The sequence below is a fragment of the Rhinolophus sinicus genome, linkage group LG10, assembly GCF_036562045.2.
Source record: "Rhinolophus sinicus isolate RSC01 linkage group LG10, ASM3656204v1, whole genome shotgun sequence".
In the NCBI taxonomy this organism is placed as follows: Eukaryota; Metazoa; Chordata; class Mammalia; order Chiroptera; family Rhinolophidae; genus Rhinolophus; species Rhinolophus sinicus.
The window spans coordinates 681,696-706,418 of record NC_133759.1 but is presented as its reverse complement, the minus strand read 5'-3'; the positions used below and the strand labels follow the sequence as shown (position 1 = coordinate 706,418).

Sequence of the window (24,723 nt, the reverse complement as noted above, 5' to 3'; positions counted from 1 at the left end):
GTCGTGCAGCCATAGCCACTCCCTCATTCCTGAACATTTAGCCTGAAAGAGCCCTGAGCCCATCAGCAGTCACTGCCCGTCTCTCCCATGCCAGCCGCTGCCAGGCCCACATGAAGGACACCTGCCACACGTCACCTTTTGCGCCTGCACTCACCGTGATGCCCACGCGTCTCCGCAGCGTGCACGGGCCAGGACTTGCCTCCTTTCCGTGACCAAGTGGTATTTTGTTTGAGGCAGGAGTTCTAACAGTTCCGTGGCAGGTTCTTCAGGATTTTCTGTATAAACGATCTTGTCATGTGAAATTCTGCAGCTGCTGTGTCTCAAATGCGTATTGTCTCCGTGTGCCAGCCACGCCTCAGGGTCCCTTAGCCTTTCTCGTAGAAGCTCAAGGTGGGACTTATGCTTTTCATTGAGCCGAAATTCAAGGGATCAGCTTTTCAGGGTAAATATTTTTTTTCTTTTGTCAGAACTGCTTTGAAGGCAGGGGCTGGAAAAGTTGTGTCCAGGAGGAGAGCACTCCCATGACCACGCAGAACTAAAGCGTCCAGACCGCTGGGCTGAGCGCAGGCAGCTGCGGGAGTGGCCGAGGACAGAGGTCACCGAGCCAGTGTGGCCAGCATTTCCAGTACAGAAGCTGCCACAGGCTTACCTGGAACTCGTTTTTGAGGGCTTAGTCTCAGGCCCAGCACTGTCCCTCGTTTCCATGTGGCTTTACGACCTGGCTGTGATGTGGGCCATGCCTGAGCCCTAATTACAGCAGTAATCGTTTTCTGGATTCTGTGGCCAGGGTATCTAATTCTTTGGCAGACGGAGAAGAACTAACAGTGGTGTGTGTGCCCTTTATTTTTTAAATTTATGAAGCAGACACCAAAAGAAAGATTTTAAAGAGGAGGAAAACAACACACGTGGAAACATTAAAAAGGGAGGAAAACAGTATGTTTGGGGAAATCATGAAAATAGCACCAGAGACAACAAAAGCAGGCCTTAATTCACTTTTCCTTGGATGTGTTTATTTTCACAACTATGTAGTCGTTTGTGCTGGAGCCCATTACCTGCAGACACGTTCACAGGTTTCTGTTTTGTTTAGTCAGTTTTTCTACTGGGATGGGAATGAGAGGTGACTTGGCTGCTGGAGACCCAGGGGAAATGCCCGAGGGTCACAGGGTGGGCTCAGCTGCTGAGCGAGTCGGGTTTCAGAGAACCACTGACTTCATTGCTCTGGAGATGCTTCCTGAAAATCGTGGGGAGTTGCACTTCAGTGCTCAATCCAGTTCAGCCTTTTCTTATAGACCATGTGGTCAGTAGGAATGAAAATAAAAGATATTTCTGTAGGAAGCATGACGATATTGGGTCTACGAGGACTGACAGGTAAGTTCGCGAACTCATCCTAGAAAAAGTGCTACACACCTCATTGCTGAATATCACTACGGTCACCTTTGAAGTCCTCCCCTTGGGAAGCTATGCACTGACGCCAGCGCCTAGTCCACCCTTCAAAGCCATCTTGGAACTCTTTTTCTGGAATGGCCATCAGAGCTGTCGTCATATTACCCTTGATGTCCTGAGTGTCATCAAAATGTCTTCCTTTCAATATTTCCTTTGTCTTTGGGTAAAGAAAGAAGTCATTGGGGGCCAGATCAGGTGACCAGGGATGGTGTTCCAATACAGTTATTTGTTTACTGGCTAAAAACTCCCTCACAGACAGTGCAGTGTGAGCTGGTGCATTGTCGTGATGCTAGAGTCATGAATTGTTGGTGGAAAGTTCAGGTCGTCTCACTTTTTCATGCAGCCTTTTCAGCATTTCCAAATAGTAAACTTGGTTAACTGTTTGTCCAGTTGGTACAAATTCATAATGAATAATCCCTCTGATGTAAAAAAAAGTTACCAACATTGTTGTAACAAGTTTGCGAACTTAATTGTCAGACCTCTGTAGAGGGCGTTCTTACTCTAAAAAACGGCGTGAGGAATTCACTGTTACAAAGTACCCAGTGAGTTCTAACCCCAGGAGCGTTACAGGGATTTCGTGCCAGCCGCCCTGGCTCCTGGAGCGGCCGTGCTTGTTGAGAGGACACAGACATGAGAATCAGTGACATCATGAACGCAGGAGGGGCCATGGATGTGAGGACACCCGAGGCTCTGTACCGGGGGCGCTGCAGGGCCCTGTCCTGAGCAGAGCACAGGGATAGGAGGTGGAGAGCATGGCCTGGGCTTAGCAGGGAGGGAAGGTTTGCAGACCCACGCTGAGTGCTTACGCCCTGGGAGGGCAGACCTGACCCAGGAGGAACAGGACGGAGGCTGTAGTGGCTGGTGAGCAGGGAGAAGACAGGCTTGGCAGCGAGGTGTGGATGGGACATGGAGGCCCTAGTGGCCTGCGGTCAGTAGGCTGGACTTCATTTCCACGGCGGGAGTCACTGGGGAGTTTTAAGCAGGGGCGTTGGGAGCGCAAGGTCGCCTTTGAACCTTGGCTTCTGGAAGGTCAAGGGCCGAAGCCTCAGACCTGTTCCGTGCCTGTTTCCACGCTGCCCAGAGGAGACATGTGAGGTTGGACTAGGGCTGGACATGGAGAGGCGTGTGCAGAGCGTGTCTACAATGCTGTGTGTGCACACACGTGTCAGTGTCACATGCAGGTGGCCCCTCACTTGCGATGGTGCCAACACGATCACATTCAGCTGAAACCACGCTTCGTATCTTGAATGTGGAGCTGGTCCTGGGCAAGTTGTGGACGCGTGTCCTGTCTCCTGATCTGGCAGCAGCAGCAACATGCTTTGCCCATCGGGGGCTCATGTGGGTGTCGTGCTCACCTGTGGGTGGGCGGGGCCGAGCGCTGATGGTCCTAGCTCAGGTGTCGCAAATGCTTTCTCACCTTCTGCTGTTTTTGGCTCCTGACAGGTTGGTGGGGGCATGAGCCCACTGTGAATGCAGGAGCAGCTGCATGTTAACTTTATTTCAGATTGAAACCCATACGGCATTTGTCGGTGGAGAAGGCACCTGAGGCTGCAGAGTCACTGCGTCTGCTGAGGTCACCAGCAGTGACAGCGGCAACATAGTAGGCAGTCACCCACCTGTGCCGGGCACTGTGTACTTGGGAGGCGGGTGCTGCTCTTAGTCTTGTTTCAGACGAGGAGCTGACACCACGAGGAACGCAGGGATGGTCTCCAGCTGGTGGGCTCACTCTGGGCACTGTGCCAGGAGCATCTGGCTTCAGAGCTGAGGGAGGGCTGCTGGCACTGGACGGTGACATTCCATGGGGCACCCAGTCCACGTGGGCAGCTGTGAAATAGCATGCCCCTGGAGGGATGCTGCAGGGTCTTATTGCCTGGAGGTGCCTGTTCTGGGCTCTGGGATGTTCCCAGGATGGAAGGGCACACGTCCCTGGGCCACGGGCGTTGTCCCTCCCAAGTCAGTGCTCTAGAAGAACATCGAAAGCTCTGCAGTGCAGATCATGAAGCCCATGAAATTTTAATGTCAGACGCTGATACGATACATAACAAGGGAATGACCAATATATGTGTGATTTTAGGAGAAAATAACTAAAATGCAGAAAAATTAACTAAAATATTGACAGTTGGCGTTCAGCAGTGTGTGGACAGAATAACAACTCTGAGCGAGGAAGGTTTACTCCAGGAATCTAAGAGCATTTTGTGATGTCATCAGAGTCAATGAGGGGATTTGGAAAAACCATCTGACCGTAGTAAATACGTACAGAAAAGCCATCTGATCAGGACCAGATGACACTGCTCACTTAACATGTAGGTCAAGATAAATAGGACGTGTTTAGATAAAGGCTGCGTGGCACCAACTGTCAGATCCCGCACAGCGTAAACAGCCAACCACCAAGTTGAAATTCAAGAAATAAAGCAGGACGCCTGTGACCACCATCCTTTCCAGAAACATGCTATAACCATGTCCGCGTGGGTTGGCGTAAGAACAGACAGACGGGTGGACCAGGAATAGACCTAGTGTGGGGGGATTTTTTATGTACCAGAGACGGCACTTCCATCTAGGGGTGAATGGATGATTCGTTTAAGACGAGATGTCGCATAGTGGTGCCTCTCCATCTGTCATAACATTCAGGTGCTCCTGAAACCATACTGTAAACCCTACGTCCAAAGCAGACATGGTGACATGGTCAGTGAAGAGTTTGACAGCAGTTTGACCCCCTCAAACTTCAGCGTTTCTCAGAGTCAGGCAGGCTGGGCTCTCACTGCTCGCTCTGCACTGTCACATTGTGAGGCGGCGAGTTCATATCATCGTCTCATAATTTACGGAGAAGTTCCAGCAGCGCCGCTCCCCGTCGATGCCAGCCTGACCTCCTGTGTTATTCCCCCCGTTGCTTTTCTGCTTTGTGGTGTGGGATCAATACAGAAAAATTGGCTTGTGTTCTTCCGGACTCGTGCATTCCTGGAGTTTGATTAATGTATCTTCACTGGCGCTACAAACGCTACCACTGCAAATTGAAAGTTTAACTTGAACTTGTCAGTCAAATATGATTAAAAACCATTTGCAAAGAAGTAATAATTTCCCTATAGGTTCTTTGAGCAGGCCTCCTACGTGGCCTTTCCCACTGGGCGTGGTGACACTCTCCAAACCGCGTCATTCTCTTGGCCTGGCGTCCTCGTTTCTGTGACCTCCTGATTGGAAACGTGGGTCATGAGGTGTCTGCCCAGTTAACCACTGTCCACAGTTCAATTCTGGCTTGTGCCATTGCTGTGATGTTTTGTTATTTTGGGGAGAGGGAGATATAAATTAATATCTGTACATAAAATATGAACATTAAGAATATCTCCAGGGGAAAATTAGAAAACAATGTTGGAGATCTTAGTTTAATTTTCCTTGGATGTAAGCTAAATCTATGTGTACCTGGAAAATATTTTAGCTTTCTCTTTTAATTAATTCATATTTCCTACAAATGCATGTTTTTATCTTTCCCAACGTTGGATCTCAGAGTATTTTCACTTTAATGCCCTTTTGTGCAGAAAAACAATGACAAGGATTATAACCGGCTCTGCCTGGAGCATTGAATCCAGACGCTTGAGCTCGGTGCATCATTTCTGAAATGTTCTCAGGAGGCCTGTTACGTCTGGAGAGTATCGTTCCCACGCAGGAAATGCCGTGCTGGCTGGCTCTCAGCCTTCCTTCCCTGGTCACCACGTCGTCCCCACACCCAGGTGTCCTCTTACTGTGATTACTGACTGTGCCCTGCTTTTCCACACTCCCCGGCAGTGTTCTGCCTGTTGAGAAGTCTGGAACTATCACACTGTTTCTAACTATTAGGTCACCGTGGGTAGCAGTTATCCTTTCTCTTCAAAGAAGAAAAACTGAAAATGTGTTCATTTAATCAGTGCTTTTTATGTTATAAAACAACATAAAATGATAGGATGCCTTTTTTCGTTGTAAAAGTATTAGGTTGGTGCAAAAGTAATTGTGGCTTTTGTAATTATTTTTAACCTTTTAAACCGCAATTACTTTGCACCAACCTAATAGAAAGTCAAATAGAAATCAAATTAGTGAATTTTTTGAACACTGTTTAAACAGTATGTACAAGTGCCATGGTTACACTGTTAAAACAGTATGTACAGGTGACATGGTTACACTGTTTGAACAGTATGTACAGGTGACATGGTTATACTGTTTGAACAGTATGTAGGAGTGACACAGTTACACTGTTAGCTGCAGCAGGCCTGGTTGCTGCTGAGTCACGTCAAACGGCCACCATCCCTGTTCTGATTCACCTTGTCACCCAACAGCTGTGTGGCTTGGAAGGGCATTCAAGGCTTTCTCAGGTACGTCGGTGCCCAGGCGTTGTATCCGGCCTGGGCAGAGTGGAGACAGGTGGATTGTGAAAACTCACTCTCTTGGGTGTGCCCAAGTCTAATGGTCTGATTTATCTCCTTAATAGTTTGCACGTTGCTCCCAGGTTAATTTTCCGAAATTGCTCCCTTGACTACATCTTCATTTCAAGGCTTTGGTGGCTGCTCATATTCCCGGAATTAAATCTATACATTTCAATGTTTCATTAAGCCCCTCCACCCCCCAGCATGGGCTGGAACGTACTCCATGGCCGTATGTATGGAATTCTGACATCTGATGCACCAGACGTGGCGCTTGGGACCCTGGCTTCCACCCAAACCCACGGCAGACACTGGCACTTCCCGGGGAACTCGGGTTCCGTGCGAGCACCCTTCCAGCCATGCTTTTCCAGAAAGCCACAACCCAGCTGTGAGAACTGACGTGCAAGGCAAAACCATTTCACCACCAAATTCGTCTCCAACTTTATAGCGTTTAGCAAAAAGTGTGTAATGTTTGCTTTTACAGTGAAACATTTCATGCATATAAAAGAACATGTCGCATGCACATAATTTATAAAGAATAAAATAGGCTCTCATGAGCCCACTGCACAACTTAAGAAATAGATCATCACTGGCGGCTTTGAAGGTTATTTTATGATTCTCTCTATTCCCGTCTCTTTCCTTACCCTACGGGCCGGCATCATGGGAATTTTACAGTTAGCGTTTTCTTGCCTGTCATTGTAGTTTAACTGTGTATTCGTGCAGCTCTGTACAACTGTTAAACTGGGGTGTTTTATTTATTTATTTTTATTTCACATAAAAGGTCTTCTGTTCTGCAGTGTGTTTTCTCATCCGGTGTAGTTTTGGGATTTGGTGATGCGGGTGTGTTTTGCTGTGATACACAGGCTGCCCGCGTCAGTTCTGCGCGTGCTCAGCGGCCTCAGCCCGAGAGTCTGTTGTGCGTTCCCAGGACAGACAGCTCTGTGCCTGAACTGTTCCCGCTGGTGGATGCTTGTCCGTGGTGGGTGGCTGCACCTGTGCTCCTGCAGTCAGGGCAGAGGGAGAGTTTTTCTCTTTTACTCACTCGCCAGCACTTGATACTCTCTTTTTAAAGTCGTCTAACAGTTTTACCTAGATTTTGAGGTTTTTAGTAATGTTCCATGTCTTCCTTTTTGACTTTTTGTATTTTATCCAATTGGTTTGTATTACTTATTAAATGAACACCAAAAGTTTAAAATATTTTAACTGGAAAACTAGGGTAGAGAATAAGCTGTATATTATGGTTACAAACATATAAAAATACTGCCTTTGTGTGTATATTTGTAAAAAGGGTAAACATTGCATGTATATACTGTATACATACGCACACACATAGATACATACTGTGTTTCCCCGAAAATAAGACCTCACCGGAAAATAAGCCCCAGCATGATTTTTCAGGATGACATCCCTGAACATAAGCCCTAATGCGTCTTTTGGAGCAAAAATTAATAGAAGACCCGGTCTCAGTTTCGGGGAAACATGGTGGATACAAACATACACAGTAGCTGGGTGGTCGCTGAGCTCATGTTGCTCGATTCACTGTGAGCGCTTGACTTTGCCGTTTGTTCTGGGCATTGTCGTTACTTAGAGGTATCGCGTGGTTTGCATAGAGAGGAGGGAAGGCAGGAGTCCCCGCACCCACTGACACTCACTTCAAATGTGACCGAGACGCCACTGAGATGCCCCTCCGTACGGTAGGACTCCACTAAGGCATGCTCAGTGCGCCCAGGGTGGCATTCAGAACATTCATGACGGACGGGGACCTGCCGCGCCCGCCAGTCAGACAAGCCTGGTTGGTGCCCGTTGTGTGTCACCGGGGCTGTGGCAGAGACGGGCTGGGGCATGGCGGCAGCGTCCCGACTTTCTGCTAGGTTTAGAGCAGCAGCTTGGTTTTTATTTCTTTCTCCCGTTCCTGCCTTGGGGACATGTATGTCACAGTAAAACACAGCCCGTGTCAAGGGCGCGTCTGTCCATACGGCCTTCAGATCCTGGAACGTTTGTTTCCAAAATGCCCAGATGATGAAAAGTGTTCTCTGTCCATACACACACTCCATTGGCATAGTGTCTCCATAATGAACATTAATCAGGAGACTTTCGTTGCAGGAAATGAGAAGCCACGTTTTTTGTTGTTCCTTGAAAATATGTTTTAAGGCACCAGTTTTGCTAAATAATCGTCATCAGACCTGCAAATAATTGGATTCCGGAGGAAGATGTGGGGAGAGGATTTTAACGGACGCTTAGCATTCTCAGCTTTCTTGTTATAAAACCTTAATCACTCAGCTTTCAAACTAAAATTAGCAACTATGGAACCAAAATAAGGTTATCAACCCACCAAAGTATTTCACAAACAGTTACTAATTAATCTGCACAAACTCCTTTCCACTGAGCCTCACCCCCGAGTTTATATCTGAAGCCTTCCTGTCCACGGGTGTTGGGGGGTTGAGATGGCACATGGGGTCCCACTTGCTTCCTCATTTGGGGTCTGGGTTTAATGGCAAACGCTCCGTCTGCCTCCCCGGCAGTCCTGTCCCTTTTCCCGGCCTCCCCAGAGCCTCACAAGTGTGAAGCAGTGACACTGAGCAAGGCGTGGAAGGTCTTGCTCACTCGACCCCCCAGGGGTCTGTCCACCTGTGCCCGCTGTGAGCCTGCCTGTTGGGCTTCCGTGTTGGGCGCTTGTCAGGTGCATCCCCCGGGACCTGCAGGTACGTGCTCTCCTCTTTGGTCGCAGCTCCCTGTGGACCCCAGAACTCTGGCCGCCAACGGGGGAGGCCTTTTTAGTGTTGGGGGGAAGTCCTTCCTTCTCTGTCCCTGGGCTGCGAGCTGAGGACTTCGTGGAATCTTCTCAGTGGTTTTGGAAGCAGCTCATTTGGGGAACAACCTCAACGTTGCATCCTGTGTCCACCTTCCTTGTAAGAAGGAATCGCAGAGCTAGGAAAAGGGGGACACGCAAGGGAAATTAACCCAAGTCCCACGTGACAGAGCAGCCACAGCAGAGCAGACGCTGTCCAGTCTCGTCACTGACGTCGGGGCTGGAATCCGGAGGCTCAGTGGTGCTTCCTGAGTGCATTGCACCTGCAGCACGATTACTTTGGGAAGTTCTAAAAACAGCAACAGTTCTGGGCCCCATGCCTGGGAATCATGGGGCAGTGAAACCGGGGACCAGCGTTTCACTCCGCTCCCCAGATGGTCTGGTACAGAGCCAAGCATGGCGGCCACGGCCCGAGCCTGCCGTGCACTGACTCAGCACATACAGTCCCCAGGGTCTGCCGTGGGCAGCAACATGAGGGGCGTCTGGGCGGCCGGCCAGGCGCACGGCCACACAGTGGGCCCAGCAGGCCTCAGCGGCGCTGGAACAAGTCTCTGAAGAGGTTTGTTGTTATTAGTCTGTGTTCCTCTTGTCACTGTACATTCGGAGAACGCACACTGCTGGCCTGCAGGCAAATCTGGTTAGGCCCGAACGGTGATTAAAAAAAAAAAAAGTTGCCAACATGAAAACAAAAGACAAGTGAGAAAGTATTGTTTAAACCCGGGCAGCAGGGGACCCTTTGTGCGGGGTGGGCAGCTCCGTGCAGCCCCACCTGGGTCCTTCACTCACTCACAGCGTCTGCCGGGGGCTTCGAAGAGCGTATTAGGAATATTGGAGTGTGTTCTGGAAAGTGATCCCTTGTTTCTGTCACTCTGAAATGTGAAGGCCCAGGCAAGGGAACAGGTTTTGGTCTGACGAAGCCGAACGTGTGTCCCAGTGTCCACATCGTGCACTGTTTCTGGAGGGTCTAGAGAAGCAGCAAGTCAGTGGCGTCTGTGCTGGGCACACGCCCGATCCAGAGTCCATTCCAGAAGCAGGTCGTCCTGAAGGCGGTCACGTAGGAGCGCTCTGGGGGCTGGAGACACCGCACAGGCTCTCGGAGTCGGCCTGTCTCTCCACACGTGCAGGGAGCTTATTGGCAAAGGCAGGTCTCCCTGGAGTCACACGTGGGAGATGGTAGCATGTGGATTACCGCTGTGTGAACGGAAACTCGTTGACTCAGGGACACCTGAAAGTCGTCATTAAGGTCCTGGGATCTGCCACTTCCTGATACGCGTGTCCCTGATAGGTCCCACATGGCACACGTGGGCGGTGTCAGTGGTCAGTGTCTGTCACACGGGTCGGGGAGGGGGGTCACCTGTGTGCAGTCACTGCGGATACCAACCTGGGCATAGCCCGTGGGACCCTCGGAACTTTGGTTGTAAAGTTTTGCTTCTTAGACACGAGCTCATTTGTCTATGAATGAGAACTGTCTCTGCATAAATGGGACTCTGACCGATCTCCTCCTTTGGGAAGTGGGGGAGATGCGTCCCTTATCCCATTGTCACGTTGCCCCAATGAGACGATTCTAAGAACTGTCCTCCTGAGCACAAAACATACAGAAGTGTTTTTAATATGTGCAGTGTTGTATATTTCTACAGGGGCAAGTGAGTGATCGGTGACACTTTTCAGATGTTTTTGGTGGGAAAATGCATTCTTGTCCGAGGTTTCAAGATGGATTGCATCTAAATTGCAGGCATACTTTGTTTGGCCGTCACAAACGGTTTTAAGTTGTCTTTTCATTAGTTGCTTGCTAACATTTGAAAATTGGGAGATCTCATCTAAAACTCTGTACGTCCAGAGTCTGCTGAAAAGTCGGGGTGTCTGGTGTCCCTCAGCTTACAATGCATGGGGTGGGGGTGGCCGGGCCCCAAGCCTGAGTCAGGGGGACACACATGCCTCTGTTCCGGCTCCACCCCCTTCTGGTTTTGTCTCTGTGCGTCCAGATCACTCCTCCTGGGCAGCAGCTGGAGCCCATCCCCACTGTGGTTCACAGGCTTAATCTGCATGAAAACAAACAAAGGCGGTTCTGGTGGGGGAGACGCAGGTACTTGCCCCTCAGTCTCCTCAGCTGACATTGACACTGGCTGTAATGGGAGCTGCTGTCAGTTTGCCTGGGTTTAGATCCCCACTTGTGTGTTGATAGTGGGTGTTTCATCCACCTCCATAGGGCCCCTAATGGGTGTGACCTCCAAGCGGATAACTATTCATAGCCCCAATTAGCATTTCCAAAGCTGTCAGAATCACTCCTTTCCTTGTGATAAAGCAACTTTTAAAAACACAGTTAAGCAGAACAAGTGTTTTAAAAAACAAGATGTGAGCCGCCCAAGAGCAGTTAATGTCCCTTTAAAATGAGTTAGAGACCCGTGTTTCACTTAGTACTTTAGCTGCGTCTTTGATTTATCTCCCGTCAAGGTCCCAATTATATTTAATTTCTTAGAAATAACAGCAGTTAACTGTCACGTCTTGAGTACCGGGGAGTTGGCTCACCACCGGGTCACAGCCTTACTCATTTCTTACAATAAACCAATTATGTGCATACTCAGCACCCCCATGTTACGGAAGGAAAATTGAAGGCAAAAGAGGTTTAAGTAACCAGCCCCTTGGCCAAGCTTGTACAGCCTTGTGTGTGTGTGTGTGTGTGTGTGTGTGTGTGTGTGTGTGTGCGCGCGCACACTGCCCTCCCAGCACCTAGGAGGCAGGCTCAGCGTGCAGAGTGAGGGGCTGCTTCTCCGGGTCGCGGGCGTGCGATTGGGCTGAGAACACGTGGATGTACTGGTGCTTCCAATCCCGCAGGCTGTGCCTTCCCACAGGCTGTCAGACTCCTTGTGAGGGGGCGGGATTGGAAATACGAGTGTATCCACGCGTTCTCAGCCCAGTCACATCGTGTCACGGCTGCAAACCGTGGTTGGGAGGCAGAGTACATTCTGGAAGCATCAGGCTCCATCCAGTCGGAATTGAACAGTTTGCTGAATATTCCAAAAGGCTGATCTGCTCAAGGGCTTTTGGGGAAGGAGGTTAGAAACAGTGTACGATCACGAATGGAATTCTTTTCTCAGTTATTGAAGATGGAGGTGACTTTGGTGGCTGTAGACACCTGCTGAGCCGTCCTTTTCCACAAAACGCTGCCACGTTTGGCTCTCTGAAAATGAGGACGCTCGTGGGGTTCCTGTTTGTCTGGCACAGATGAAGCCAAACCAAACTGTACTAAGCTTCTAACTAAGATCCCACCTAGACGTCCTGCCACGTGAAGACCCTTACCTCTGAGTATTTGCCAGGACTGCATGCAGAGTTGTCCAGATACTTTAATATTATAAATTTGTGTCAATGTTTCATAACCTATACTCTTAGTAGCAATCTTGTAATGTCCGTGACAAAAGCCAAAAGCCACACATGGTCTCTTAGAGAGTTTTGGGTTTCAGGTCCAAGGTCCTGTGTTTTGTTTTTTTATCTCAGCTGGCATTAAGAATAGATAGTCCGGTTGTCAGTATGCACTGAATTTTGGAGCTAAAGACTGATGTGACAGACGTGTTGTGAATATATTCAGCCTTCGCCCCCAGACACAAATGTCTAGTAGCAGAGAAAATTCTAGAGGGTGTCTATTTTCTCTGATGTAAACATTCTGGGCACCGTAGAAGATTCTGTTTGAGCAGATGACATTTTGATTGGTATTTGTCTTGCTTCAGTGGTTTCCTTTGTAATTATTGTAGGTTGGCAGTTTCAGAAGTGGGACGAGCTTTTATGTGTCCCTTCTGTCTGTGACAACACTTGGCCCTGTTGAGAAGTCAGGTCGTGATTGTATTTATTGCCTTTGTTACTTATAAAGTCTGTGCCCTACTTAGCAATGATGAAAAATGAGCAACATAATTTTAATATGATATTCCTGAATGGGGTTATGTTTTTATTTTTATTTTTTTTATTTTTTTAGACTTTATACAGTGTATGCCTGTGTGTGGGCGTATATAAGAATATTAAAATATCCGTATTCTCTTATATCAGAGAGTTTGCCTAATATTTTCTCGCCTGTGGTTTTTGTGACTTTAAAGGCAAGAATGAAATTGGTGTATTGCAAGGTGTGTTTTTATCGTTTGAAGGCTGATACAGATTATGACACATCAGACTGTAATGCCCGTTGTGAATCTGATCGTGGCAACTCCTGGTAGAAACTGCAGGGACGTGTCAAAGGGCTTTATGCTGACAGCCCTTCGTAGCCAGCCCGGGCCGGCCCCGTTTCCTACCACTCTGCTCGGCCGTCTGCCGTCTGTCTCACTGGTCATTCTTGTGCTTTTGCAACAGCCACAGGGACGGAAGTCATTGGCCTTCACCCACAGGCGATGCCCAGGTTTTTACCTGGCAGGAGGCTCTGAGCTCTGATCTCTCAGGGTTCTGGAAGCCTCCTGCCCAGGCAGACGGTAACCCTTTAGGGGTGGACCCGGGAGTGGAGGTGGGGGACTGGGGCAGCCTGGCAGTGAGTGGTCCGTGATGGGAGAGGGTCCCGACTGGCCAGTCACCAGCCCGTTGAGCAGTTCAGACCGTACCAGGTCTTCGTCTGCCCCTGGGCACTTCTGCCTTCGTCCCCGTGCAGCACACACGTCTGATCATGGGCGACCCCACCTCGCACAGGCACCCTGACCGTCCTGCTGACGGCCATTGTCCTGCAAGCTTCTGCCCTCGCTGTGCCTTCCCCGCTGGCCAGCTCACAAGCACTCTGTGGTCCCCTGAATTGGGTGTCATCCCACTCGCTTGTACACTTATGAGGGCAGCAATCTCAGTGCCCTGACCACCCCCCCCAACCCCCTGGAATTACAATCCGAGCGCCTGACAGGCGCTCAAGAAATATTTGCTAATCACAGGATTTTCACAAAGACTTCACAATAGAACTTCTTAGGACACATTTTACTTTTTAAATGTAACTGATATGTGTGTTACTTTGGGGTGTGTTGTTAGGAAGATAACATTTGTTAAGTTACCATCTTTTGAATGCCTTCTTACGCACTTTCCTAAAATAATTTTCAAATGGCAGCAGGTCCTGTGCTGTGCGTTACCTTGTCATTCAGGTAGAAATGCTTCTCACTCACTCGCTTTCCAAAGACATTTTCACTGTTCTGGAAGCTCAGCAGGAAACGTTGTTTGAAAGCCCATAGCTGAGCACAGGGTGTTGGGGACGATGGCGCAGCCAGTGATGGAAAAGCTGTGTCCTCCCGTCAGCACACGGCATCTTCCCAGCACTCTTCTCCTTACCCTCGTTGCAGGTGTTTGTGACATTGTGGCTTCCACTGCACTAGCAGAACGTAGCTTACGTCTTTTGTTCTCTGGATAAGATAGGGCAAAGCCTCCTGTATTTGGGGGTGCTTTTCCTACTGCTGTGTTGCCCTGAAAATAAGACCTCGCCGGACCATCAGCTCTAATGCATCTTTTGGAGCAAAAATTAATATAAGACCCGGGATTATATTATATTATACCTGTTATTATGTTATATATTATATTATTATTATATCATATTATACCCAGTCTTATATAATATTATAATATAATACCAGGTCTTATTTTAATATAATGTAAGACCAGGTCTTATAATGTAATATAATATAACATATATAATGTATATAATAAATATAATATAATATAATATAATATAATATAATATAATATAATATAATACCGGGTCTTACATTAATTTTTTCTCTACAAGACGTGTCACAGCTGATGGTTCGACTGGCTCTTGTTTTCAGGGAAACAGCATGATGATGTCACTACAGGATCCTTTGCTGGAGTTTGTCCTTTTTTTCCTGAAAATTCCAACGACCTGTTCTTGTTAAATCTTTTATTTTGTCATTACCAAATCCTTTTCCAGTGGCATTTAGTGTATAAACTGGATGGCTTGAACTCCCAGAGGAGGAAACAGCAGTTCGGTCAGGGTCGCAGCCCTCACACCTTCCTGCGCTTCCCCAGGGGTTGGCACACCTTGTCACGCTCCCTGACTCTTCAGGAATCTCTGACATGTTGTGCGTCACGTCACTGCCGTCATGCTGGCCGTGTCTTCTGTGCCTAACTGCACGGTGCTGCATTTGGGAGTCCAGAAACGTCCTTGCTTTTCTAGTATGTGTGTGGGGGGGAGGGAGAGAAGGGGAGAGAAAGAGACAGAGAGAGAGGGAGAGAGCGAGGCAGAGGGAGAGGGCACTTTCTCATGATTTCTGGACAACTGTTGCCTCACAGTCATGATTAGAAGGAGGTATGGTGGTTGTGGCTTGTCAGTTGTTAGTTTAATCTAGAAGGATTCCAGCTATTCAGGCTTGTAATTGAAAATAATTGTGGGCACAGGATGTGTCGCTGAGTGAGCGACTACAGGAAGGGGGCAGGAGTCTGGAAGCTTCTGGTCCAGGTGAGGAGAAGTCAGCGCTGGAAAGGCTGCGATGCCCCACACCTGGCTAGGTCAGCATGCTCCCCTGGTTACCGAAATCACTCAGCCACATGGGCCATCACGCTGCTGGGCCTGGTGCTGTGGGGTATAATCTCGGAGCGTCTCAGTGTCACGCGCGCATTGGGGCAGAAACTGTGTCCAATCCGTGTCCTCGTGCCTCAGTCACTTTGCTGCACACACCTTTCCAGGGGCCACCATGTGCATGTCTTCACCCGAAGGTATTTTGGGCTCTTGGGAGCCACGTTGCTGCCCCAGTGACAAGCTGTGGTGCTGGGCAGTGACCACTCCCAGAGGGTGGCCTCTGAGTGGTGACAGTAGCTCCTTTGCCCCTTGACAAGGATCACCCTTGGATGGCCCTGAGGCATACGCTGTGCACGACCCCCACTCCCAGAGTTTCCCCAGTGGGATGACGCTGTGGTCACACACGTGCCCATTCGGCCGCCTTCCTTCCCTCTCTCTTCCCATGTCCTGTTTCTCTCCTCATCTGCCAGTAAAGTGCTTGCTTGCACCTGAGTTCATTTCGCAGAGTTTATATTAAGAGACCCTGCCTGAGACTCATGCACTGTGTAGGACGAGCTGGTGACAACGGGTCCCAGCCCCTGAGGTGGCACCGGCCACTCCCCTGCCATTCTGTCACGTGTCCACCCATCCCTCATGGGCAGGTCAGAGATGCCAGACTCCTGGCATTGTAGCTACGGCTGTACCTCTGAGCCAGCCGCCCATAGGGACATGTGTCAGACCCCAGGGAGCAAGCATAGCCAGGTTGTGGGGGGGCTGCTCAGTGTGTCCTTGGACGGACAGAACTCAGGCGTTGTCATGGTTTCCCTTTTCAAGTGACTGTTATTTGGGACTCGTCAATGTCACACCCCATACTGAGGAACCACTGTCTTAAGACCAGGGGTTCTCTCCTTAGCTGAGCAGTCAGGGACTCCGCCCAGGCCATGGCTGTCCGATCAGAGCCGGGCACCTTCCTTGCTGCCCACTGCCCACCGTCGGTTCCTCCCGGGGGGACAGGCTGAGTCTCAGCCGCCCAGAGCAGCCTCTGGTCTCAGGTGTGTGTCCAGCTGACGTGATCCCTCACCAGGCCGAATAACTGGTTTCAAATGGCGCTGAAGCCATCACAGGGTATTCACATAGTTACGTTCATGTTTATGAAAATTCAAGAAGGTGAAAAAGAAGATAGTTTCATTTACAAGATTCTCAGACAAAACAATTTCCACCATTAGCAGTTTTGATCTGTTTCATGCAGTCATGTGTAGTTGGGGTTTTCTGCAATTGTCTCTGAGAAAAATAGGCTGCAGATGAATGCTGGCGATGCCATTCATAATTAATACTCCTCAGAGGGACTCAGGGACTGAAAAGGGGGCTTCAGTGTATCTGCTCATTTAACTCTTGGTTTTACCCGAATGTTATCATTAGAGAAAATGAGGCAAGTTATAATTTCAGATCTTTATTTTATTTGCTAATTATCATGTAGCATATTTTAATATTTAATGCATTAACACTTAATATTTTAGTATGCAGAACATTTCAGATTTTGTGAAGCTACTTCCATCTGCCTGTCAATTACATAAAGTTTTTTGCTTTGTTTTTTTTTTAAGTATCTGCATTTCATACGTCTCTTTTGCATCAGAAAAGATTCATTTCATTTGAGGATTTTGAGTGGCATCCAGTTTTATGAAAAGAAGAAAATCTACTTTATAAAGCAACTCGTCTTTCTAAATCTGACTGCTTTGTGCACATATTTTACAGGTTAAAGGATTTACCTGAAGACAAAGCATCCTGATCCTTGGAGACTGGACAAGAGTTACTCTTGCCGCTGGCAATTAAAGATGGAGTTGTCATGGCAACAGTTGATCCTGCTTTGCTTCATTGGCTGCCTAGGAGGTAAAAAACAGCTATGTTTCCTAAGTTGAGGTTACAACTATAATTGAGTCATCTATTAAGTAATTTGTTAAATGTTGAAGTAATATTCCTCCAGTAGCAAAGAAAAATCTTTTTGTCCAGAAAGAAAATTCTATTTTTCTCTTCTGATTATTGGATTCTCTTTTCACTCCCTCATTTGGCACATCATTTTATTTCTGTAGCAAATATAACAGCAGCTTACATTACGAATCTCCTGTGCTGTGATTACAACAGTGCATCAGAACTTGAAAATGTTCATTCCTAATTTTTCTTCCCCCCTCTCCCCCCACGAAAGGAGCTCAAACTTCTCATCTCTAGTGTAAAGGGAGAATATAAATTCGAAAGAATGCTGGTATTTTCATATCTAATCTTAAAGAAAATACTGTTCCTTTTTGGCAAATAACTTATTTAAGGGTCCCAAAATAAGAACAGGCTTCTTATTTGTTAATTTGGAAAATTTGCAGTTTAGAACAAAATAGAATGAAAAGGAATAATTATATATCCAACATTCAAAAGCAACTTATAAATCATTTCATGTATTTCTTTTGTTTTGTTTTGTTTTGTTTTCTGGAGGAGTGGATAAGTAAGAGAAGGGTTTTTTTTTAAATAAAATGCTACCATGTTTCCCCAAGAATGAGACCTAGCCAGACCGGCAGCTATAATGCATCTTTTAGAGAAGAAATTAATATACGACCCGGTATTTATTATATTATATTGTTATTATATTATGTTATTATTGTATTATATAAGACCCGGTCTTATATTATAGTAAAATAAGACCGGGTCTTCTATTAATTTTTGCTCCAAAAGACGCATTAGAGCTGATCACCCAGGTAGGTCTTATTTTCGGGGAAACATGGTATGTGCACAACAGTTAGGTTTCGGTTTTTTTGTTTGTTTGTTTTCCATCTCTTTATTATAAAAATTCTCCAGCACTTACAATGTTGAAAGAATAGTACCATGAACACCCACATCTGCACCATTTGGATTTAACTCTTGTGCCTGTCACTGTATTTCTTCTGTCTGTCTGCTACGTGGTGTATTTCTCCATTGATTGGTTGGTTGATTGTTTAAGCCATTTAAGCAGAAGTCATCACTTATCACCCCTAAAAATTTAAGCACCCATCTCCTGAGAAGAAGACCAATTTTTACATGAACACAATTGCTTTGTGATGCCTAAGGACACTTAACAAAGACGTCGTGTGATGTTTTCCTCTCTAAGAGGGAACTGGTGGGCCTGATGCCAAACACCACGGCAGGTGACACACACGTTACTTGAAAACACGCGTATATTGGAGTAAAGTTTGAGTCAAGGTCTCAAAATCTACTCAACTCAAACTTTAAACACTCTTCAAATATTTAAATGAAATGAAAGTGTCCAATTTTTTATATCAAGTTTTTGTTTGTTGGGTTTTAAACAGGGTTGCCCTCTGATGCCTCAGTTTTTGTTCCTAAAACATTTTCTTTGACTGCTACTTCTCTGGCACTGAAGGAAAACGCAGTCATTGTTTACAAATCTCTGCCTTTTCAAATGGCCTTTGGAGAAAGAGCAATACAGATATCAAAACTAAGTGTTTTCCTTTTCTCCAGGAGTATTTTCTTCATTTACAAAGTTTGGCATTTGAGTTCTCCTGTTACTGTGTAAGAAAGATGAAAGATATCTACCCTGGTGATAATATTCATGGTGCAGCTTTTATAGAAGCAACTTTGAAATTTCCAAATTAATTGGAAATAGGAAGTTACACTCAGAAAGCGGAGGTGTAGGTAAAGAAAATGAGATGACTTTTTCAAAGCTTGAACAGTTTGAGCTGTAATTTTACACCATGTGCAAATTGTATTGTTTTTCAGCTTTTTTGAGAAATGTTTTACATATTTATGAAGGGATTTATAGAAAAAGCAGTATCCATTTTTCGAAAATACTAAGAATTTATCAAAAAATTTGAAGGTCCACTTGATACTCTAGATATATTGGTAAAAAGCTGTAAAGGTTGGTAAGGGGTGGTTGGGTTAAGTGACCTATGATACACTGTACGCAGGGTGTTACTTAGAGAATTGGTAATCTTTATAATTATCAGGTGGATGGGAATTTGGCTCTTCCCAGTTTTCTAAGCACTTTACATCCTGAACGTTGGTGCCCCTTCTGGAATATGTAAATTTTAGACTGAAACCCTGGCTTGTGAGTGATGTTCTGTTAACCAATATTGGGTCATTTTTTATGTATTACATTTAAAAATCTGTTCATGATGTGGGAGTGATCTCATAATAAACAGCAAGTGAGACATATTGTGTGTAGGAGTGTTTGGCCAAAGATGCAGACTCAGCAAATACCGCAAGCCTTGATAATTGGCCGTTTCCTATCTTCTGAAATTTAAGTTCTTTGGCATTTGTTACTTTGTGCATTTTTCCTCCATTTTCTTCTGTTGCTTTGTCTCTGCCTGTTTCTCCCTGCAGCAAAGAGGCAAACAGTAATTTCTGGCCAGGATTTTTTCTTGAGAGGAACCTGACTCTACTTTTCCTCACAAACTCTAGGCTTTGTTCATTCTTAAACTAACATTTATTCATTATCTATTATGCCCACACATGGTTTCCTGGGAAGAAGATGGACAGAGTTGTTGGACTCTGTGGGGTTTCCATCACATCGTGTTGGGGTAGAAGACGACAGTAAGTTAGGAGGTGACAGTGCTACGGGAGGAAAAGGCGGGGGAGGGTGAGCGTGGAGGCTGTGGTGTGAGCTGCCTTTTTACAGGAGGCCACTAGGTTAGTCCTCATGGGGAGATGGCATTTGCGCAGAGGCGTGGAGGTGAACGAGCCGACCTTGTGGGCATTTAGGAAGGGAGCCCCAGGCAGAGTCAATAATCCACGCTCGTTTCTAATAGATGGTGACATGCTCAGTGTTCTAAAAACAGCCCGAAAGCTAGCATGCTAGACCCGATGAGTTACGGGGGAGAAGTGGCAGACAAGCCACGCGGAGGAGTGGGGACAGGGCAGCGGGACATGAAGAGCCCTGGGGTCAGGGCAGGCACATAGAGCTTTGGGACTGACGGCCGCAGGAGCTGTAGTGCGGCCTGTGCAGAGAAGCGATGTGGCCTGGCCTGGTTTTGGAGGGTCTCCTTGTGTAGTGCGTGGACTGATTGTGGAGCGCAGGGACGCCAGCACAAGCACGCGTGAGAAGCTAGCGCAGTGTCCAGGCCAGGGGCGATGGTGGCTTAGGGTGGCGGCAGGGTCGGCGGGCACAGTTAGGATATATTTTCAAGGTAGGATCATGAGGAATTGTGGATGGAATATATGTGGGGTGTGGGAAAAATGCAGGAGTCAAGGACAACGTCAGGGCTCTGTGTCACCCTGTGTCCTAGCAGATCACAGCGTCCACATCATGAGGACCCAGCACCAAGCAGGGCGAGAGTTCCCCAACCTGAAGGTCACTAGAGAATAGTGGGTTAAAAAATCAGACTGGTGCATCCTGACCAGTGTTCTTATCACAATAAATGAGAATTTAAGGGAGGATGCAGTCACCTCTCTGCGCACCACCCGCCTGGTAACACTGACTGCAGATCACTTATTGGCACCAGGGCTCAAGAGAGCATGTCCCAGACCGAGCCGCGCTGTCGTTTGAATGTACAAGGTGCAATCAGGAAATATGGTGTTTAAATGAATAAAAATAATTATTACAGTAAAAGACACACTGCCATTAATCCCCCTCAAGACACTCCCCCTCACTTTGAACACACTTATCCCATCGCTCTTGCCACTTTCTGAAGCAGTTCTGGGTCCTCTTTCGTGAATGTATTTAGTTGCCCTGTCATGGCTGCCTCGACGACCGAATCATTGTGACTTTGGGGAAGAGCCAGAAGTCACAGGTGCCAGGTCCGGTGAATAAGTAGATGAGGACAGACCGTAATGTTTTTATTTGACAAAATCGCCATATACCAGAAACAATGTATGACATAGAGCCTTTCCATTGCGATCACAAAATACGGTGAATGCTGCTGCCGAGTGCCATCCAGTGGAAAGGCAGGGATCTTCAATACAGGAAGTGGTGTATCCAACCTTAGTAACAGTGTGTGACAAGTTTCAATTTGTTCAGTATAGTCAGTCAGGTGTGAGCTACTGTTGAGAGAAGGTGTGTTTTAAAGTGTGCTGTAAATCATCCTCCATCATGACAACACTCCATGTCACATATTGCTTCTGGCATATGGCAATTTTATGTCAAATAAAAACATTACAGTGTGTCATCATCCAGCTTATTCACCAAGCTGGCACCGTGTGACATCTGGCTCTTTCCCAAAGTCGAAATGATTCAGGACATCGAGGCAGCCACAACAGCACAACTAAAGACACTCAGGAAAGAGGACTTCCAGAACTGCTTCAGGAAGTGGCAAGAACGATGGGATAAGTGTATTCGAAGTGAGGGGGAGTGTTTTGAGGGGGATTAATGGCAGTGTGTCTTTTACTGTAATAAATGTTTATTTAAAGGTTCACGGTAGTTTTTGATCACCCCTCCTAAGTTCCCGCATATCTGTCCTGTTTCCTCTTGAACACGGGCAGGGCGCTCCTGCAGCAGCAGGGAGCCCAGGGGGTGGTCACTGCCATGGTGACCCCCTGCTGAGTGTCCAGGAGGCTGGCTCCTTCCACGGCTGCCATGTCCTCACGTCACATGCGGCCGTCTCGCTAATCACCACACGAGTCTGATCGTGTAGAAATGCCCACCATGTGGAACGAGGTCATGTCCTCACTGCTGTCCGTCACCATCACCGTCTCACATGTCACACACAAATGGCTGCCACTCGGTGGCTGTCCTCAGTGGACAGCTGTGCAAGATATTTTGCCTTGTTTTTCTGTGCTGCTCTCACCAGCTTTGAGATGTCCAGTTGCCACATTCGTTCTGTCTTCTGTTTCCTTGGAGTTTTAAGCTATTCTCCCTGCTTCATCCATCATTCAGACTCCACGGGGGCAGAGGGCCTGCAGGGATGTTCCAAGTGGGTGCCTTTCCCCACTGCCAGGGCGACCTGCCACTGACCGACCATCCTCAAGCCTCACCACACCACACTCACTCCACGTCCGTCAGTTCAAGCTTGGCCGTAACGTGTCCACTCACAGGGACTAGGTCTGCAGCCGTGTCCCTCAAAGCAAAACTCAACTCACAAAGGGCTGCATATTTGAATTTGGGACGTGTCAGGGATCCTCGCTCCTGCTGGTGACACAGCAGACATGTTCACTTCTGCATGTAGCTGCCTATGGACATCAGCCGACACTTTACGTGTACACAGTGTCACGTGGTGGGACGTGTGATCAGCTCTGCAGTGCTGGGTGCTACTCAATAGTGTGAAATTGCCCGACATACTAATGGGTTGTGTCGTACACACTCTGCACAATGAAATGGTCTCAGACTTGGACACTCTGGGAAGACGGGCAGGCTCGGGTCCTGCCTAGAAACAAACACGGCTCCCAAGCGAAGCTCGGACTCGGAGTCGGGGAGAGAAACCAGGGGCCAGATTCGGACCCTGGCGTTGCATCCCAGCCTCGGAAGATGGAGACTGAAGTGAGAAGTGTGTTGGTCACGTGAGCTAACCTGCAGTTCGTGTAAGTGCTGACCATGGGTGTGGGGACCCATTCTATGGGACAGCAAACCCCGTGGGAATGCTGCCGCTCTCGAAGGGACTCTAGGCCCGGTGGACCTCCCCGGAGATCTGCGTGATGAAACAGTGCACCGGAAGCTCAACTTGTTCTGCTCTGTTCTGTAGTGGCTGGGGTAGCTGTTCCATTTAAACAAGCCATTGCAGTTCCCACAGGGGCTTTGCGTCAGCACCAGCGGTGACAAAGGTCACCGACGAGAGGCAGTTGCTTTTGAAGGCGCTGTCTGCACAGGTTCCGTGAGGGCCTCCTGTGTCACGTCTGCGTTTTCCGTCCTCAGAAGGGACCCAGCGGCAGCACCGAGACCCTGCCAGCTCCCTGCTCAGGACCAGCCACCGGCCTGGTGGTGCTCGCGGAGCCCAGCGCTGCGTTTCTGCAGCATCCTGGCCACCGTCACTGAATCAGCTCCCGTGAGGTCACGCTTTCCTACCGTGACTTCCCGTGTGGTGGACGCACATATTCCAGCTGAAGACAGGCTGTTTGCTTCATGTTATCCCGACATGGCCCAATTCTTTCTTTCGTTGAGCTGTAACGTGTGAACTAAAACCATTTGTGCTGAAGCATAAACACACAGAGACCCATTCTGACGTAATTTACCAAACGTTCTAATACACACACTATGATGGGTGTGTTTAGGGCAGAGACGTGTGTTATACAGTCACTACCTCCCGGAAGCTTTAAGACTGAAGATGAGGAAGATCCAGGAGAAACGCAAGTGAAGGTGATGGAAAGTGGGTTAGGGACGTTGTGATGAATCAGATACCCCGAAATGGTGCAGTGAACACTGATGGGGTGACCACCAAGGAGCCGTGATGCCTCGGGAGTCAGGGAAGGGTCAGAGCCGACCTCACACCGCTGTCTCGGCCGCCAAAGGCTTCTCCAGGATGGTGGCACCCAAAGGTGAGGGCCATGCCCACCAGCTCTGAGGACGGTTGGTGTCCACACCACTGTGAAGGAAAGCGGCCATGTGAGCACGAGCCCCATTTTCTATGCAGAGTGTTCAGCGAGCACATAGAATCAGGTGACTCCGCAGCCGCAGTGCCCGGGGCAGGAGCTGGCACTCAGCGTCTGTCCTCCCTTCGCACTTGACACTTGAAGCTGTGCGTGTGTCTGTTAAGTGTTATGATGAGGGGTTTCGCTCCATCTTACGCAGAACTCAGAAGCCATTTTCCCAATTAAAATAGAGCGTGTCCTTATTGTACAGGGTCCTGCGCACGCACAGTGTCATTTGCTCTCTTCCCCGAGACCACGGAGGCTGGGGCATCTCAGAGAGCTTGGGGACAGCCCTCTTGTCATCCTATGTCTTGGGACCACACTGCTCTTTCCATTTTGAAAGTAGCTGGTTCTTTTCCTTCACGGCCAAGATTGGTTTCCCAAGAAGGGAATTAAAGAAATACTTTCCAATCATCACAGACACCCTCCTTAGGTAATAACCCAGGGGGGCAGAAATGCACGCATCTAGAACAAGAGTTATCAAATCGGGGTAGGAATTCATGATGGGTGATGACTTTAATATAGTCGTTTATTTCTAGTATTTAAAAACTTGAAACAGGATAAAGCCTATTGGACAAACTAGAGTAGAACAGAGTAGAAATGTCAGGGACCCAACGTTATTGTTATTACAAGTAACGTCATTAGCCGTCGTGTGTGTGTATACACATGCCCACCATGTCTGCAGTGCATCATGATGAAAAGTAAATTTTCATTGCGGGTCCAATGGAATATAAATTGAACAATTACTCCATTATTCAACTCTAAGACTCTTCCCACCCCCACCCGCCATCCCAGACAGTTTGGGGAGTGGTCCCCTGTCACGTCCTCGGACTCCGTGCTGATGGCACCTCCCAGATCAGTCCCCCCAGCTCTGGGGTCTAGGACTGTAAACGCAGGGCCCTTGCTTGGGAGCCGCAGTGGGCGAGGGGCCGCGGGGATGGCGCTGGATATCCTCAGGCATTTCAAACACGGTGCTGGCGGCTCCTCACCGATGTGCGGGCAGGAACGTCCTTTACGAGGTTACAGCTCAAAATCATTGCAAAATGCGTCCACCAGCTCGTATTTCCTCTTAATAGCTTCTCCATTACAGCTGATTCATA

General features: G+C 47.9%; 1 protein-coding gene across 2 annotated transcripts in view; it reads left to right on the top strand.

Annotated features, from left to right (window-relative positions):
* The window catches only part of CNTN3 (contactin 3), a 186,260-nt gene that overhangs the window by 30,540 nt on the left and 130,997 nt on the right, over window positions 1–24,723 (top strand). For both annotated transcript variants that reach the window (XM_074312197.1, XM_074312196.1), the window contains one exon: window positions 16,847–16,981. In XM_074312197.1, coding sequence (XP_074168298.1) covers window positions 16,927–16,981 — 55 coding nt within the window. In that variant the 5' untranslated portion in view covers window positions 16,847–16,926. The remainder of the gene's footprint in view (window positions 1–16,846; window positions 16,982–24,723) is intronic.